The 18,538-nt window shown below is 38.7% G+C and overlaps 1 protein-coding gene across 1 annotated transcript in view; it reads left to right on the plus strand.

Moving 5' to 3' along the window:
• myo3a (myosin IIIA) overlaps window positions 1-17,155 on the plus strand; it is a gene marked incomplete at both ends in the record, with an annotated part of 71,788 nt that extends 54,633 nt beyond the window's left edge. The window contains 6 exons of the mRNA XM_080864464.1: window positions 61-1,267; window positions 1,360-1,510; window positions 8,002-8,093; window positions 9,610-9,650; window positions 13,685-13,996; window positions 16,574-17,155. Coding sequence (XP_080720590.1) covers window positions 61-1,267; window positions 1,360-1,510; window positions 8,002-8,093; window positions 9,610-9,650; window positions 13,685-13,996; window positions 16,574-16,688 — 1,918 coding nt within the window. The remainder of the gene's footprint in view (window positions 1-60; window positions 1,268-1,359; window positions 1,511-8,001; window positions 8,094-9,609; window positions 9,651-13,684; window positions 13,997-16,573) is intronic.
• Window positions 17,156-18,538: the final 1,383 nt, after the last annotated feature.

Below are 18,538 nucleotides of genomic sequence, written 5' to 3' on the forward strand. Positions count from 1 at the left end.
AGTGAAATGTCTTTTTTTCTTTTCTTCTTTTTAACATAAATGTGTCTATTTTGCTTCCAGGGAAGCCAGAGAGAAAGAGAAAGCAGAGACTGCTTCGAAAGAAAATGAGGAACAGATAGCAAAACCAGAAAATGATGCAGAGAACGAGGAGGAGGAAACTAAAGCTGCAGTGGTTCTTCAAAGCAACTATAGGGGCTACAAAGAGAGAAAAAAGTTTAAGGAGAGAAAAAAGACGATGGCTGGAGCAGAGCTGGAATTGCCAAATGCAACAGCGGAAGAGGGACAGGAAAAAGATGTCCAAGAGTTGGCTAACAAAGAAGGAGTAGGTGAAAAGTCAGCTGATAAACAAGAGGAGAATGAGGAAGATGAAGAAAGTACTTATGAAGCAGAGGAGAATGATGACAGTGATAATACTCAGGTGCCAGAAGATGAGCACACAGAAGTGGCAGAGGAAGCAGTGATTCAGGATGCTGAGCCTAAAAAAGAAGAGCAGGAGGATGGTGGACAGAAAAAAACTGCAGGTGAGGAAGCTGCTGATTTAGAAGAGGAAACCAAGGCGGCCACTGTTCTCCAGAGTAACTTCAGGGGCTACAAAGAGCGGAAGAAACTAGAGGAAGAAGGCAAAATCCCAGCTAAGAAACAGAAAGCAAAAAGTCCTGCAGGGGACGAAGTGCTGGAAAAGGAACCAGGTAGTGACGAGGCAGAAAAAGAAGCCTCGACAACAGCTGAAAATGCAGATGAGACCAAAGCGGCTGTAGTGCTTCAGAGCAATTTCAGAGGCCACAAGGAGCGCAAACGACTCGAAGAGGAGGGAAAGCTCCCCAAGAAAAGGCAGAAGGAGAAAGATGTTCCATCAGAGCCTCCAAAGGAGGAAGAGACAGAGGAATCTCTTCCAGAACCCCAGGAGAACACTTCTAGTGAGAACCGAGAAGGGCTGGATGAAGAGAAAGCAGCTACTGTCATCCAGAGTAACTTCCGAGGCCACCGGGACCGAAAGAAAATGAAAGCTGAGAGGGAAGCGCAATTGAAAGCTAAGGAGGAATCTGGGACTCCCACTGATGCAGAACAGGAGGAGGCTGTGGACATCACTGATGTGGTAATTGAACGTAAAGATGAGACAGACGTTGAAAACCAAAGACTGGAGGAAGAACACGCTGCAGTGAAGATCCAGAGTAACTTCAGAGGGTACAAGGACAGGAAGAACCTGAAGGCCAACAAGGAAGCTGCACAGAAAGAGACAAGAAGGCTGGAGAGCTTCTCCAGACAGGTTATAGCCTCAAACAGATTTTATTGAAAACTCACTATCTTGTCATTTTCTTTCCAGTCTTATATCCTTTTTCCTTCTAATCTCTCCAACAGATCGCAAAGACGTCTGAGGACTTTCTGACTCTGCAGCAGAAGCTGAATGAGATCATCCAGGCCCATCAATCAGACCCTGAGAACAATGGCATGTTGTTTGTGAGAGGAAACGCAATCAATGGTAGCTTCACTCCCCAGTGTCGCCATTCAAGTAAGATAAGTGAGGTTGGCTAGGTGAAAAACAGATTATAAAGCAATAAAAACAATTCATAATGCTGTCATGGATTGACCCAAAGTTAATTTGAAGTTCTGGTTCAGCTTTTGATGCACTGGACCTTTAGATAATTAAGAAAGACAGTCTGTCCATTCTCACTGTCTTCTCGGCTTCTCTAGTCTTTTTCAGTCTGCTGAACTGAAGATAATGGATATGGTGCCCAACTGCGCTCAGAACCATTGACCGAAAATTGTCAAATGCGACTGAGCTATTAGGTCTATTCAAACTGACTGAAAACAACAATCTGGGTCAGGAGTGGGTGCTCATTTTGAAGGATAATAAATTCCAGCTATTTTCTCCCTGTTCTTTAATTTTGATCGATAAAAAACAAAACAAAAAAAACAAGGAGATTGCAATTTTATTGCTGACTTCTGGTAGATGACCATGTTACTGATTAGGGATGCACCGATACCACTTTTTTGGAAAATGAGTACGAGTATGAGTACTTGCATTTCAGTACTCGCCGATACCGATACCGAGTACTTACTCATTGACAAATGCCAGCCATTTGACTTTCTGGTAGTAATAAGGGAAATGTATTTCATGTATTTCATGTATTATATATATTGCATACATTTGTATTTGTGTATTTTAGTTACAAATAGACCCAGGACACGCTGGAGAGATTATATCTCTCGGCTGGCCTGGGAACGCCTTGGTATTCCCCCGGATAAGCTGGAGGAGGTGGCTGGGGAGAGGGAGGTCTGGGCCTCTTTGCTTAGGCTGCTGCCCCCGCGACCCGGCCCCGGATAAAGCGGATGAAGATGGATGGATGGATGGATGGATGGATGGATGGATGGATGGATGGATAGTTACAAATATATAATATTTCAGATGTAAAATAATCTTACATTTAGTACTGTAGTTTATCATTGAATACCTATAGCACACAGACTACCTTGGGTCAAGTATGGTGGAGATGAAGTACAGTGGGTTGGTCTCGACGTCACTGAAGCGCTTTTTGACAGCTGCCTGTAAGGTTGCTTTCATTGTCTTGACACCGTGGTCCTCGTCTGTTTCTCTGTTTAGAAGTCTCACTAGCACAGTCACAGCTGGGATGACATCAGAGGCTAGTGCGTCGTAGCTGCTCACCTTTTTAGTTAGTTCCTCAAAGGGGGCGAGGATGGCAACAGTTGTCTCCATAAGAGCCCATTGGTGAGCGATGAGATAGTCAGGGAGTTCATGCTCGGACACATACACCTCCAGCACTCGCTTTTGCTCAATGAGGGACTGGAGCATGTAATACGTGCTGTTCCAGCGCGTCTGTACGTCCTGCTGCAGTCTCTTTATTGGCTGGTTGAGCTGTCCCTGAATGTCCTCGAGGCGGGAGTAGGTTAAGGCGGAATGTTTAAAATGCCCAACTATTTTCCGTCCCACTGCTATAGCATCAGCTATGCTCCTCTGTGCTAATAAGCGTGGGTAAACTCTTTGTACTTGTTGTTGTGTTGGGATTTTAGGTGCTTGATTAAATTACTTGTGTTAAATGCGCTACCTTTTGAGCCTCCTCTGGACAATTTCGCTGAGCACAATTTGCAGTCCGCCTTTGTTTTCGTGTCTTCATTCACTTTGAAATAGTTCCACACGTCTCGCCTCGCCTTCTCCCAGCTCTGAACTGCAGCCGGGGCCTGGGGGCGGGCACTTGGCGCTTGTGATTAACCCCTTACATGCCGCTCAAACATAGACAGGTCTCAGACCGTGGTATCGGTCCCCGGTATCGGGGGACTTTTAACGAGTACGAGTACTTTAGAAAATGTGGTATCGAGGCCGATACCAGATACCGGTATCGGTATCGGTGCATCCCTATTACTGATGGACAGTATCTTCTTTCTGTGTCCTGCAGCTCTATTAGATTAGGAAACCTGAGAAGGTCAAGTGCCAAACAGGAAGCATTTCTCTTCTTCATGTGTCATCAAAGATAACATTTGATTTGCATGGGTGATATCTGTAATTGCTTTTGGGGTGGTCAATGAAGAGAGGCAGCAATTTGAAAAGTTCACTTTGCAAAAATAAAGATGACAGCTGTCATCTTTAGAGTCTTTTGAGTTTTATTACAAGGGCATTGCATTTGCAGTACCTTTTTAATCTTGTGTGATAGCCTTGTAATACTCTGTTTGTAAATTCAGTTTTAACTTTTTTAGTAGTCAACATTTTGAATAATCACTTTTGTTTTGGAAGTTGTAACAGTACACCAGGGTACCTTCAGTAAGACTAGCATTTAACTTTCACCTGTCACCAGAAAAGCCCACATTTTAATTGATTTTGTATTATGAATACATATTCATTCTTTGACTAGTACCCTAAAGAGTAATATGAAAGCAGTAATCTAAAGGGAGAAGACAAAACCAAAAGCCAGCCACAAAAGGATACTGCCCACAGACAAATGAATAACGTAAAGCCTTTGAGTTTCAGACTGTATGCTTTGAATGTACTGAATGATCTTGCATTTCTTTGATTTCAAATAGTTTTTTAATTTCGCAGAAGAGTGTTTTATTTTTTTCCTTTAGTTTGTCACTAACTTAATCCCTTTGACCAAGTGTTTACATTATTTTATGGTGTTTCTGTCCCAGAGGTGTGGACTCGAGTCACATGACTTGGACTCGAGTCAGACTCGAGTCATTAATTTTATGACTTTAGACTTGACTTGAAAAAATGTTCTAAGACTTGTGACTTGACTTGGACTTTTACACCAATGACTTGGGACTTGAATTGGACTTGAACCGGTTTACTTGAAAAGACTTGATATTTTACCCCAAATATAAAATTTAACATGCATATTATATAGAGATTGAAAATGTGACGTCATTCACGGGTAGAACCGCAAAGGATTCTGGGAACTCGTGGCAAGCGGTACTAGCGCACGCAGACTTTCAATTAAAATCAGTTATACAGCGATAAAAAGAAACACAAAAATGTCAAGAAGCTGTTGTATTATTAACTGCAATAGCCGGTCGCATGACAGCCACGGGAAGCCGACGGGTAAAGAGATCGGTTGTTATCGGATTATGTCGTTGAAGAGAAATTGTTCTAGCCATGTTTCCGAAGTAACAAAGACGCGACGGATGGCCTGGATTGCAGCCATTCAAAGATCAAATATAACGTCCCAGAACACTCCAGCTCACAGGTTAGTCTGCTCCAAGCATTTACACGAAGGTCAGTGTTTTTTAGTAGTTAATATGTCATTTTCATAACATAATTGGTGATATAGGTTACAAGCAAGTCTGGCGCTGAACAGAAATTGTCGCGCTATGCTCCTTTGTTTATTGTGCATAAATAGTGAATTGTCCTGACACAATATTGCGTTTCGCTTCTGTTATTATGGTACATTGACAAAAACATATACTTTTATTCACAGGATAAAACAGGTTTTTTGTATCACTAATTGCCCAGTACGATTACAGCATACAATATTGTTGTCACTGCTACATTTCTGTGATGGGTACCAGAAATTATTTCCACTACTAATTAATTACCGTTAAGCTCAAAGGTCCTATTAATAAATGGTTAAGGAATGTGTATTTATGACGACAATTTGTGAGACCGGTAAACTTATGATACGTACGATGGTCTTTCGTTCTACACGGTGCATTTCAAGGTCCTGTACCCATCCGTCGGTAAACTGTACCTGGGCTTGTTGCAGTGACCTGAAGTTACTAAACTTCATGAGTGTATGCACTCACTCCAAGAACCGTATGATTATAAATATGCATATAAATATGCTACGATGAGATAGCTGACTTCATCTAACTAGCAAATGTTGTCCAGGCTACGTTGGTGATACAGTTTTTTTTAAATGTGTATGATATTTTTGTCATGCGATTTTAAAGCTGGTCCTACAACCGCATCCAAGAATAACATGCAGCTTATCTCAGAACTGTCGGTGAAAATTATTCTTGGAGCTAGGTTTAATTGAGCTGCATTTTAAAGAGGTGCAATTTCACAATTTGTGTATATTTTCTAAGTTCACTATTTTGTCATGTGTTGAGAAAAACACAGATTTTAAAATTACATGGTCTAATATTTACATTTAGCATATAACTGCAACATTATTTTTTCGTTTTGTTTTTTTTAAAGACTCGAAAGGACTTGAAATTCAAAGTTTCAGACTTGTGACTTGACTCGGACTTTTACACCAGTGACTTGAGACTCGACTCTGACTTGCCTGACGTTACTTGAGACTTGACTTGAGACTTGAGGATAAAGACTTAAGACTTACTTGAGACTTGCAAAACAATGACTTGGTCCCACCTCTGTTCTGTCCTGAACATAATACTTTTTTATCCTTAACCATGCTATATTTAATATAAAAAAGATATAGTAAGTAAGTCTTAAAGCCTTACCACAAAGAGAAAACTAGCTAACTCAGTTGATAACCTGGTACTAATCAATTGCACTGGGTTATATCCTCATTGGTCTTTCCAAGTAATTTTTCTTCTTTGTGACATGAATTCGTGAAGGTGCAGAATACATTTCTCAGATATTTGGTCCACGTTGACACTACACAGTTGCTGATTTGTTGGCTACACATCCCACTTCTGCTATTTACATAAGCAAGCAGCTAAAAAGAAGTACCTAATACAATGGCCAGTGAGAGTGTGTTAACTAGAGAGCATTTAATGACTCTTACTCAGTTTATTTTCTTTCAGAAAGAGCCCGAATAGATGTTTTTGTTTCTAGTCTGTATGCTAGGCTAAGCTAACTTGCGGCAGTGTACAGATCTGCAGACAAAAGAGTGGTATCACAGAGTGAGCTACACAGATAACAGTCTTCCTTTAATCCAGGCATGTTTGCCCTTTACAGACTCTTCTCCAGCACAGTGCATTGCCTGAGGTAAAGCAGAATGAATTATCAGTGTTATTTCCAGGGGCTAGTGCAACTCCTATGAAATTATCCTTTTCAGCTTCACAAAGTCATTTCTCCATTGACGGCGCTAATCTGTCCTCATGAATTTCACTGACATAATAAATCAAAATCATTTGCAATACACACACACACAGAGAGAGAGAGAGAGAGAGAGACAGAGACAGAGAGAGAGAGCAGAGGAATCCCAGTCACATTGTTCTTCAGGAAAGGTCATCAGATTTTAATCATGTTTTGCGAGTTAGCATTTCCAACAATTATGGCAAGAAGTAATAAGTAGGTACGTAAAATTGGCTTTAGTTGTTTGCAATTCAGAATGACCTTTGGATGGAGTTGTTCAATAATGTTACAAACTTTTTACCTTCTTCACCTGAGAGCTTCTGTACATGATGGATTGTTTTTTTCCCGTATGTGAACAGCGATTAATAATGAGCATCAAACAAAGGTCACTGTAATATATTTATAATTGCAATAACATAGATGAGGGTTGTTGATACAGTACATCATGTATGACAAACATGATAGATTGCAGTACAGCCGCTGCAAGGTGGGAGATGTCAGGCATGAAAGCTGCCCACCCAATCACTGCATGTTCAAATACCGTACTCGGAATTAAACGTGGATCATTACGAAGTTATCAAACACTGCACTTCCACAAGTGCCTTGGAAAATATACACTAAAAAATATTCCTGAGCCTCATAAAAATGACACAATAATCTTGAGTAAGATATAACTGAAATATATAACATCAAATGTTTATACCTGTATCATTAATCTGGACTGCACTGGTGGTTCTTGCTTTGAATCTAGTCATCTTTCATTTCACGACTTCTCTCTAAAGTCATCTGTCAAAAGTTAAAAAAAATAAATAAATAAATAAATAAATAAATATATATATATATATATATATATATATATATATATATATATATATATATATATATATATATATATATATCATAATGTAAAAACGCATTATGTGCATGTTATATGTTCAGTTTTCTACTCTAATTTATTTGGCATCTTGCAGGAGAAAAATATTATGAATTGCTGAGGCTAACCTCCAGATGTAGAAATCCATCAGAGAGTAGAAATACCTCCCTCCTCTCCAATTGACCATAATGCTAACATAAATCCTTATATATTTCCAGAAATCTGCATTTTACAGCAGCACTCTTTGTTATTAAAGGCTGCAGAAACTTCGTATTCTGTGAAAAGTAGGAAGTAAAAAGATGGAAATACAAACTGATTTGAAGGCAGCAATTTCTGGCCAGTCGTCTCTGTCTCAACATCCCCCATCTCATCTGCCATGTTTGCTCTTTAAGAAGGGAAGAAAATGCCCCAAAATACTTCAGCTAAGAGTACTTTTGTGAAATAAGAGGCTGCAGCAGTGGTGGGCATGCCATGAAAACCAACTGACACTTAAAAAAATGCAAACTGATCATGTGTTGAAGACATTTTGAGAGTTTATCAGGAAATAAAGTTGTGCATTTTTGTCAGCCTCATTTTGCCCAATTATCATCAGCAAAACCAGTGCCGGATGCATTAAACTGTCTGTGTTACTTTTCAGCTGACAAAAGATTGTCGAGAACCCCCCGCAGGAACCAGCAGCCAAAGACCCTGAATACACCAGAGGACTCCACCTATTACAACCTGATTCATGTAAGTCTAAGAGAAGGCGACGAACGATTTCAGATATTTTCTACAACAAAGCTTTGCCGTCAGCTGCAACTGTAACCGCCTTCCCAGCATCTAGCTTTAATAATGCACTATTGATTGTCAAATTTTACCCTGTAGTAGAGCTCTTTACCACACACCGTATGTTGCCAAGGTGAGAAATATCAGACTATTATGAAGCTGTCTGGAAAAGTATTTTTGTCAATGGAGTGATTTTCTTCAGAAGTTTCCCTTTTGTACTAAAAGTAGTCCCTTTTTATTCAGTGTTTATTGTTAGAAATCTTTTAATCATTTTGGTGCACAATAGCACCTGATTGCTGTTTACTGTTCTGTTTATTCTGTAGTGTAGTAAACACTGCAGATACAATCTATCTAGTCGATAATTAGACTGACGATCTCTTTAGACATTTAGGCATTCAACACTCAAAGCAGCAGAGTTTTACTAAATCGATTACTGTGCTTTCACATTTGCTCAAGTAGTTTTAAAACAGAAGAATTCCGTTAAACTTTAGTGGAATTAATATTTAAACAATATTTCATTTTGCATTGTTGAAAATATGAGAGAACAGCCACTAACATGGTGGTGCATCCCATTAAAAAGAGACATGTCACAGAAAACCTATGGCTAAGGGGAAAAAAATCCACTCGCTGGACCCTTTATTAGCTGCTATGAGGTTGGACCCTCTTTTACCTTCAGAATAACCAAAATTCTTCATAGCAAAACTAACTACTGAGTTTAAATGAGGCTTAGTTGGTACTACAAGGCCCAAAGTGTGCCAAGAAAATGTACAGTGACACCATTAAACTATGGTGGATGGAGAGATGTTTTCATGTTGTTTACACCCAGATTTGACTCTGCCATCTGAATAATTCATTAGAAATCATTAGACCAGAAAATGTTTTTTCTTCTGCTGCTGTAGCCCATGTTCTTCAAGTTTCAACATGTTGTGCTTTAAGAGATGCTCTTCTGCATACCTTGATTGCAGCAAATGGGTATTTGAGTTACTGTTGCCTGCTTGATAGTTGTGTGGGAAAATCCCAGCAGATCAGCAGTTTCTGAAATAATCAGACCAGTCTGCCACATTCAAAGTCACTTAAATTACTTTCTTCACCATTCCGATGATCAGTATGGACTTCAGCAGGTTGTGTCTATATGGTGCAATCAAATTGGCTGATTAGATACTTGCATTAATGTGCAGTTTGGCTAGTGGGGGTCTTTTATCTGACGTTTCTCACTGAGTGACTGAAATGCCTCTCATAGACATCAGTGACCATCATGCTTCAGTTTAACGCATTATTTCCAAATTGTTGTGTTTTTCTCTAGATTAGTTGATTGTGATTAGTGGTAATGCTCTCCTATAAGATGATATGTCACCATCTTATACAACAAGATATGTCATCTAGAAACCATGAATATAGAGTGTTTGTGGGTAAATCCATCCAGATATTACTGTTGGCTGTTTGACATTTAATAATCAGTTCTCCATCTCTCTTCATTCAGCGGTCTGTCCAAGATGATAAACGCAAACCCAGGAAAGAGGGGTAAGTGTCCCACTCTTATTTTAACAACCTATTAGCTACTGTTTTATGAGGTTGGCATGCTGCCTCCTTGCTTGCTACTCCTGGGCCATAGTAACAACTACAGCCTGGTGTCAACATAGGGACAGTGCAAGGGCATAGGGTCCAAACTTAATGATCCACAGTGATACACACATCCACAGTTAAATTAATTGCCCTCATCTTTTACCTCTTTACATTGGCTGAATATCATATTCTTAGAGAAATGTAACGTAAGGAATCCCAAATTGGTGGTTTGGTATCATTTATAGGAGTTGTTCTGTGGGTTTCTGCATTATGTGACATGTTTCGAATATACTGGTAAATGTTTTCAGCATTTTTGTTAAAGAAAAGAAAATGAAACCAGAAAGTATCTGTGGATGTGTGCAGTCATGCATATGTATGTGCCGTACAGGCCACAAGGTGAGCATCCCGCACAGAGTGAGGGGTTGAAGATAGACCGATAGCGCTGGCTGAACAAGCAGGGGCCTGGGTACTTTATCACAGCAGTCTGAGGAGACACAGACATGCACACACACACACTGAGCCCCCTTGATGTGGACACACACAATACAACACAGTGCTAGACATCAAGGGTAATAATTTGTTAGCAAATAAATAAAGTCAGCGATGGACAGGCGCAGTTTACATGCATCATTAAGGATGAGAAGGTCAGCAGGAACAATAGTGTCTCTGGCTGAAGCTGACAGCAATTGGGCTTGGGAAATGGGAAAACGTGGGTGGTAGGGATAGAAAGCTGGAGAGTATACTGATGTGATGATAGTAAATGAGAGTGAATACATGAGAAATGGGGAGGGAAAGTGTGATTGCATAGCACAGATATCTATATTTTAGTACCACTATCAGAACTCTGAAATCTACAAGTTGGTTGGTTATTCAGCCTATTTCAAGCTTATGAAACCTTATAGGCTTCTCACCACACTGCATTTCAAAAATATGTCTGTAATCGTTGTGCATTCAGTGCATAATTAATTCTGTCATATTATTTGGGACATTTCAAACAAGTCTGCAGCTATAGGTTAATGTATGCTTGTGGCTAATGATATATTGCTACTTTAAGCTAAATACTAAAATGTTGATCTCTGGTAATATTTGCTTAGAGCATTAAAAAGGCCTGTAACCCTATTTTTTTTAAAAAGTTGTTATCTAAGTTATTAGAACTCAGGACATTTAGATTTGCCTGTTTCTTGTTGGTATGAAATAGTCTTCCATCTGCTTTTTTCCCCAAGGGGTGATAACATTTTACATTTTACACCACATCTTCCTGAAGCAAACGTTCCTTTTTTCCAGGACTACACTAACATATGACACACTGCGGTTGGATTTCTTGCCAGAAATAAACCAAGGATCTTTTGTATAAATGGCAAATGTGTTAACCACTACACCACAGACAACTCATAAAAAGCTAACTGTGAGCTAACCTTTTGTGTTCTAAAATGAGGCCAGATTTAGACATTAGCTATTTCTTACCTCATTAGCTTTACTTCTCAGTGTAAGAGAATGTTTACAAAAAAAGCCACCATGTTAATTTTGGTCTGAAATTAGATACCCCACAAGTTGCATTCATCTTGCTCATCAAGCATACAATGCTGGGAAGTCATCCAAAAATGCTTCCGTGTGCATATCAAGGTACTTCACTTGAATCAAATGAATCATTTGTCTAAAACAATTTCACTTTCAGTCTGGAGTGATATATGGCTGTTGCTGTCCCTAAAGCCATGCATGGCTACATAAATCAGTAATGACAACAGTAATTAAAAGTAATCTCTGAAATGTGGTAATACATGTATGTACTTCATGTCTATGTAAATTATATGAGTAAAATCGAGTGTAGAAAGGCAGAAATATAAAGTCAACCTTCCCAAAAATTAAAGAAAAAATAGTTTTTAGTCTACCCAGAAGAATTCAAAAGATCCCAGACAAGCCCCCCTTTTTTGTTCTGACCCAGCTTATAAGCCACTTCTTTATTTTGGATTAAGGGCCTTGTAAAATGGCAGAATAGCCACCTAGCTTTAAAAAAAAAAGAAAAGAAAGTTTGCTCAGTCACTCCTCAAAGCTTCTCTCACCTTATCAAAGAAACTCAAATGTTTAGTCAACCCAGAAGAATCCAGAAGATCCCGGACGAGCCCCCATTTATTTTCTGACCTGGCTCATTAGCCAGTACAAAAAATGAAGAGTGATTTCAGAGCTTTAGATTACTGAACAATCAAAGTTAAAAATTGAGATGATGCAGTATAAAACAACAGTGAAGACTATATGCTGTACTTTACCAATAGTGGCAGGCCTAAGCCGACCCCCAACCCAGGTATACCTTTATCTGGTATGCCTGAATAAGACTCATGCACTGCCACTCCAAGGTCAATAAGGGGTTCAGAAGGGCTTGTTAAATGTGCCATATCTGGTTAGTTCAATGTGGCAGGTGCCTTGAGATATTCAGTCAATTTATGTTGTCGTGTTAGTAATGTTTGAGTTGTATATGGCATAAAAAAAGAAAAATCAGTGGATGTTGTAGGGAATGGCAGTACTTCAGCTAGTTAAAACACGACCAGCTATAACCTGAAGTCTTTGTCACAGAGCCATCTTAACAAACAAACTGAACATCTGCATTCCTCTGTGAATTATCTAGTGCTACAAAAACTTAAAAAAAATTAAAAGCTCTTATATAATAGATCTAAATCTTGTGCTAGCCATTGTCATTGTGGTTTTTCTTTGTCCGTGCTGTGTCAATCACATAATTGAGCTAATAGTTTAGAGGACAGGAGAGGTAATTATAATCAAGGAGAAAGAATGTATTTCAGCTTTAGAATAGCACATTTATTGTAATTCATCAGTGGGATAATTGTGTGCCAACCCCGCCTCCAAAAGTACAGTGATAAGTTCAGGTCAAGCTTCAAACACATCACAATGTAAGAATGAGATCAGTGTACTGGTAGTACTGACTATATATTCTGATAGTGGTTGTTACCTTATGTTAACAATGTGTGAGACATATTGATCTGCACATTGAAACTGTCCTTTTCACACTTCTGTTCAAATGGAGGTCAAAGTGACGGCTGAGAGAAGGGCTGCACAGTGCAGATGGACAGTTTACACAGTCTGGTGAGCAGATACCTGGATGATGAGGACTTGATAATTATCCTCTTCTCAATAAGATTTGTCTTCTTTCTGCTGCTCAGTTAATTTTATAGTCACTGCTATCACAGAGACAAATTTTAAAGATGTGAAATCAGCTGGTGAATTAACTTGGGGAAAATATTTTTCTCCTTTTCTACAATAAAGAAATAGTTATATTGATGCCAGCATTTAGTGGCTTCTAAAAGAAAAAAAATCACAAAAAGCAGAAGATCATGAGTATCTCAAAGACCTGCTTATAGACGAAGAAAGTTAGAAAAAACAACAGCTCTGCATGTGAGCAGAATAGCTAAACCCTCGGTTTATGAGGGGCAACCAGTCAAAGGAAAGTTAGCCTAAAGGGGAGTGGCCTTAAAGGAGATGTTTTGACTTGTTTTAGACAGGAAGCAAAGAGCTTCACAACAGTCAAGTATAAGAAAAACAAGTATTATTTTTGAAGTCTGATTCATGCAGAGCAGCTTCAGTCGAGTCAAAATTAAAAATTTGAGTATGAAATGAGCACATATGGTCCCCTTTAAAGAGTTGCTGAGGTAGCTGCATTGAAGTCCATATAGCCAACCTGCACCTGCTCCTAATTTTAAAATAAAAACTTGAATAGAGTTTTATCTGACCTTAAACAAATGACTTTATAATCAGATTTGAACGTAAAGTAAGAAAAACATAACGAGAGGAAAAGCACTTAACTTCAATCAAAATCTACTATTGAGGTTATTGTGTTTATGAGAAATGCGTTGTATTGATTTTTACAGCATTCGTGTCTGGTTTCAGTCACACCTGTGCTCTATTTGTATCCGGAGAACCTGTTTAAAGACTGTTTGATGACACTCTAATGTCTGTCTGACCCCGTCCTCTTATTTTTGCTGTAGCTCAGGGAAACTGTTGGATGTGGATGACCACTACTACCCAGCCCTCTCTACCAGCCGTTCTGAACCCTCCATGTCCAAAGAGAACACATCATCCATGCCTGAGAGGAAGCAATCTATAGGGAGGAGGCAGTCAATGGAAAGGAGGCGGTCCGTAGAGAGGAAGCAGTCCATGGACAGGAGACGATCTATGGATAGAAGGCAGTTTGGGGACAGGAGGCAGTCTGTAGAGCAGAGACTGACTGCTCCCAGTCGACAGATCCGAGAGAGGGCCGCCACTGAACCGGAGCGTCCCAAATCTGCCAAAGAAAACAGGTGTGTCATTTATGTCCTCTTCATAGTGTCTCTGGCAATAAGTACATGTCCTATAAAGTGTCCCTGTATTTTTGTGAAACTGTGCATGACTGCATTAATTACTTGTTTCTGCTTTAACACTGAACCAACCCCATTCAAAGCACCTGAGAGATAACTGCACGATCTGATATCCTCGTGTTGGTGTTGTTCCCAGATCATCATACTAAATGTTGTTCCAGGATCAACATTGCAAGTGACCAATCAGAATGTTGTGACGTCATACTTTTGCGACTTCGGGAAAAACCGGCGTAAAACAAAAAACTGTACTTAAGCTGGGAGAAACCGCCTCTGTCCGCCGATCAACGGACCCTAACCCTAACCGTAACCCTTTAATAAACAGTAAGCAGAATTGATATTGTCCTTGCAACATTGGAATTTCATAAATGCACGAATGGCTTGGCGCGCAAAAGAATAACGTCACAACAATGTGATTGGTCACTTGCAATGTTGAACCTGGAACAACATTTTCATGATGGTCTGGGAACAACACCAACACGAGGATATCAGATCATCCGAGATAACTATCAGCTATGTTGTAATCAGCACCATCAATAAGCTTCAACAAGGTGGAACCACTTTTAAGCTGGAAATCAGTTTTCACTTTTTATGTTGCCATTTTAATCTTTGTCAATACCAACCACGAGGTCCCATTATGACATTTTTGGGATTGTTTTTCCAACCATCTCGTCATCATTTCCATCGACTCGCATTATGTGAAACAGATGAAAGATAGGTAATGGCCTTCAGGATTTTTGTCCAGCTGACCGCTTTGTTACCGTCTGCACGTACAATTTATTACAGTTCAGCTTTACTGATTCACAAATATAGTCACAAGTTACATTGTTAATGTTTGCTAACTGAATTTGTTACGTTTCTACTTCAGTATAATAATGATACTACTGTTGCTACTGTTTAAAAATAAATGTAATCTCAGTGAATTTGGATGATTTGTAAAGTCAGACCTTAGTTTACAGAAAGAGGGAAAAGCATTATCTACATAACCATAATAAGACAAAGCTATACAGGCTGTATATGAAAGATGGAAGTTCTCACCATGATATCACCCACTGAAGCCACTTCTGAAGCATCTTGGATTTAAGAGACAGATCTGATCGTATTTTAATGAGGCTGGAGTACTAAGCTAGCAGCTAATGTTGGCTAGCTGGTAAGGCTATAGTTACAGTAAGGACAATAGTGGTTAGAGACCATGGCATGCTACAATTTTATTGCAACTGTGTACAGTAAACTTTGTAGTTTTGAAAGTCTTCACAGCAAGTCTATGAAAACTCAGTCAATTGTTTTCTTCAAAGTGACTTTGCTGCTTTAAATTTGGTAATAAAATGGCAATAAGATGAAGTCAGTCTGCTAAATAAGGTCAAGTAAATAATTACACGCAGTGTGTTTATGATAATAAGGACAATTGCTGTCATTCGTTGCTAATCTGTTGCAGTCTACACATTCAACAGACGTTCGCATAAATTACTTATATTCATAGTCCAGTCAGAACCTCACAGATATAAGACAGAAATTCTGAAATTCCTTCACAAATAGTGATGTAGTTGTCTCTTGTCTTTAATTCTAACGTTGTGCTTGAATGTATAGGCACAGTTCACAGATGTCAACTAATTAGTGCTTTGTAACATGCAAATAAAATACCAGACTTTAACTCATCACAAGCGTAGACTTGGAGAGTTTGTATCACTTAGCTGGTCAAATAATTTCATCATAAAGGCTACAAAAGGCAGAAACACCACAAACACAGTCAAAACTTCCAGTTCAGTGACTTTAATTAGCTGAGGTGAAGCCTAGCAGACAGATTAGCAGCCTAGCCTGCATCCACCTGTCACTCAAACCAGTCTCACCCATAATAATGCATAGTTTTAAGCCTTGACTAAATTTAATTTGCTGATTCATAATAAAAATTTCACTCCACAATAAAGTTTTTGTGAAGAGGTAAATTATCTGCAGAGCCAACAACTGGGCTGTAAACATGTTTATTTTTACAGAAAGTTGTTCAGTTTAACATGAGCTTACTGCAGTCTGCCTCAAGTGGCTGTTTGAGGAACTGCAGCTTTTGGCACTTCAACTTTCTTTTATTTTTCAGCGCTATTCTGCTGCCTGTCACTAAAAGATATTATTAAAGATTCTTCAGATCTGGACTACAAATCAGCTACTTGATTTGTAGTTTTAGTCTGGCCACATCCTTACTCCATAATAGGACTTGTGAGGTACCAGCACCTCTGTTTATGAGTCTGGTTTTTGAATTTTAGTTTTTACTTGCTCGAAGGATAAATTCATACATGAATTTAATCTATTTTCCCTTCAGCTTGGCCGCTCCCTTGGACAGCTCATGATAAATGGCCCAAATATGATAACCAGTATGAAAACCTTGAACCCTGAACATGAATCTTTTCATCTCCTTTCCATTTAATTTTGTTTGTTTGTTTGTTTGTTTACATCCCCACGTCCTACCTTGTGTTCAACATTTCTGTTTTTATCTACTTGTGCTGAAATTTGTCTCCTTTGTGTAATCGACAGACGCTCTGTTCCCAGAATGGCCTCCACAGAGAGCCGGACTGAAGAGAATCCATACGACTTCAGACATCTACTGAGGAAGACCTCGCAGAGACAAAGGCTGATCAAACATTACTGAATACAGGAAGTGACTTTTGGCTATTCGGGACTTGATCGGTCGGGATCGCTGATCGCACCATGTGGCAGTTTGTTCTGGTGTCCTGCTAACCACAGCACATGTTTCATTTATTTTATTGATCTTCAGACACATTGTACAACAGTTTGGGTAGGAAATGAAACTCCTCTGGACTTAACTGGACAGACTGTATTGATTTTCATGCATACAGTGAACACAGAGTACAGTCAATGTAAATAACAAGATGTCATACTTTTAAACTTGCTGTAAAATAAGGTTTTATTTATGAGACCAACAGTTTAGTTACTGGTATTCTGTATTTCCAATGTTTTTTCTTCGATATCTTTATTTTCTTTCAAAAAATTTGCAGGTTGTGCTCTTAAAACTTTGCATTTCAAGTCATTCCGAAGACTAATCAGCTTCATATTGTGAAGAATGTACATTATTTTATCTGCTCAAATGTTCAGTTTGTTCACTTAAACAAAAAAATATATTAAATTCCTCGTCCCATTTCATTATTTTTAGTTCGCTGCTCTCAAATTAGCCGAAATCGCAAACTTTTCATAACCGTGCAAAATGAATAACGTAGAAGGAAAAATGCAAAGACATTCAGTGTTTCATTGCCTGTGTGTATAAAGTACATCAATTCCTCGCATTATCCTCCATCCCACGTAATTGTTGCTTTGTGCGCAATAATCACTACATTTGAAATAGCATTCACTCAAATGACAGCCTTTGATTCTTGTGAATATTTGGTGGAAAAGTAAGAAGGACAGAATGTTTTTTATTTATGTATTTATTTGAATATTGATGCCAGATTCAACCTCTGACCTTTATGTGACATTTTTGAAAGAGAAGCCCCCCTTGGGGGCTGTTAGTGAATCCCCAGCTACATGCTGACTGCACACAGTGCACAGTGGCATAAAAACACGTAGGGCTGAAGAAATACTGACAAAATGCAGACTACGGAAGAAAAACTGTTACAGCTTCCTCCACACACAGGATTCACAGACAAATTATTTAAAATAAAGAAATATTACAAAATGTTACACCAAGTTTGAACAAAGAAAAAAAACTCGGAAATGACACAATAGAGTGATCTCATAACACACTGTGTGTGTGTGTGTGTGTGTGTGTGTGTATATATATATATATATATATATATATATATATATATATATATATGCGTGTGTGTGTGTGTCAGGAACTTCTGACTTCAAAGAGACACATCACAAATTTATAGTCACATGTTGACATTTGGGACTTAAAGTTTGACTTTGTTCAAAAGACTATGACCCTATATATATATATATATATATATATATATATATATATATATATATATATATATATATATATATATATATATATATATATATATATTTATTAAAGGGTTCAGTTTATGTTAATGAGGCTTTTTGGGTATTAGATAACTGTTGACCAGTGCATTTATAAATCACTGCAGATGGGGCTCAGTGTCGCTTTGATGCCTGCAGGGTTAATTTACACTAATTCGTGGAGACAGAAGGTGACAGTGTTGGAGTTCCACGTGGTGATTTGTAACTAGATATTGTAAGTAACATAAAATGTTATTTCTGTAGCACCTTTGCAGACAAACACACACTGCTTCACAACACAATACCAGAGCAAAGAAAAACAGAGTTAATGTTGTCTTTAACTATTCCCATTTGTTTTCCTCCTTGTATCCGGATATTTTGACGCAGTTAAACTACAGATTTAACGGCTTAACTTTATTTTGGATGGGGTGGGTGGAGGGAGGTGTCTCAAAATCAGACAAAAAAACCCACTTTGTGAGTAAAGAAAGTAAAGCAAGCCCCTCTCTCGGTAATAAA

The sequence above is a fragment of the Rhamphochromis sp. 'chilingali' genome (genome assembly GCF_963969265.1).
Source record: "Rhamphochromis sp. 'chilingali' genome assembly, chromosome: 18".
Lineage (NCBI taxonomy): Eukaryota > Metazoa > Chordata > Actinopteri > Cichliformes > Cichlidae > Rhamphochromis > Rhamphochromis sp. 'chilingali'.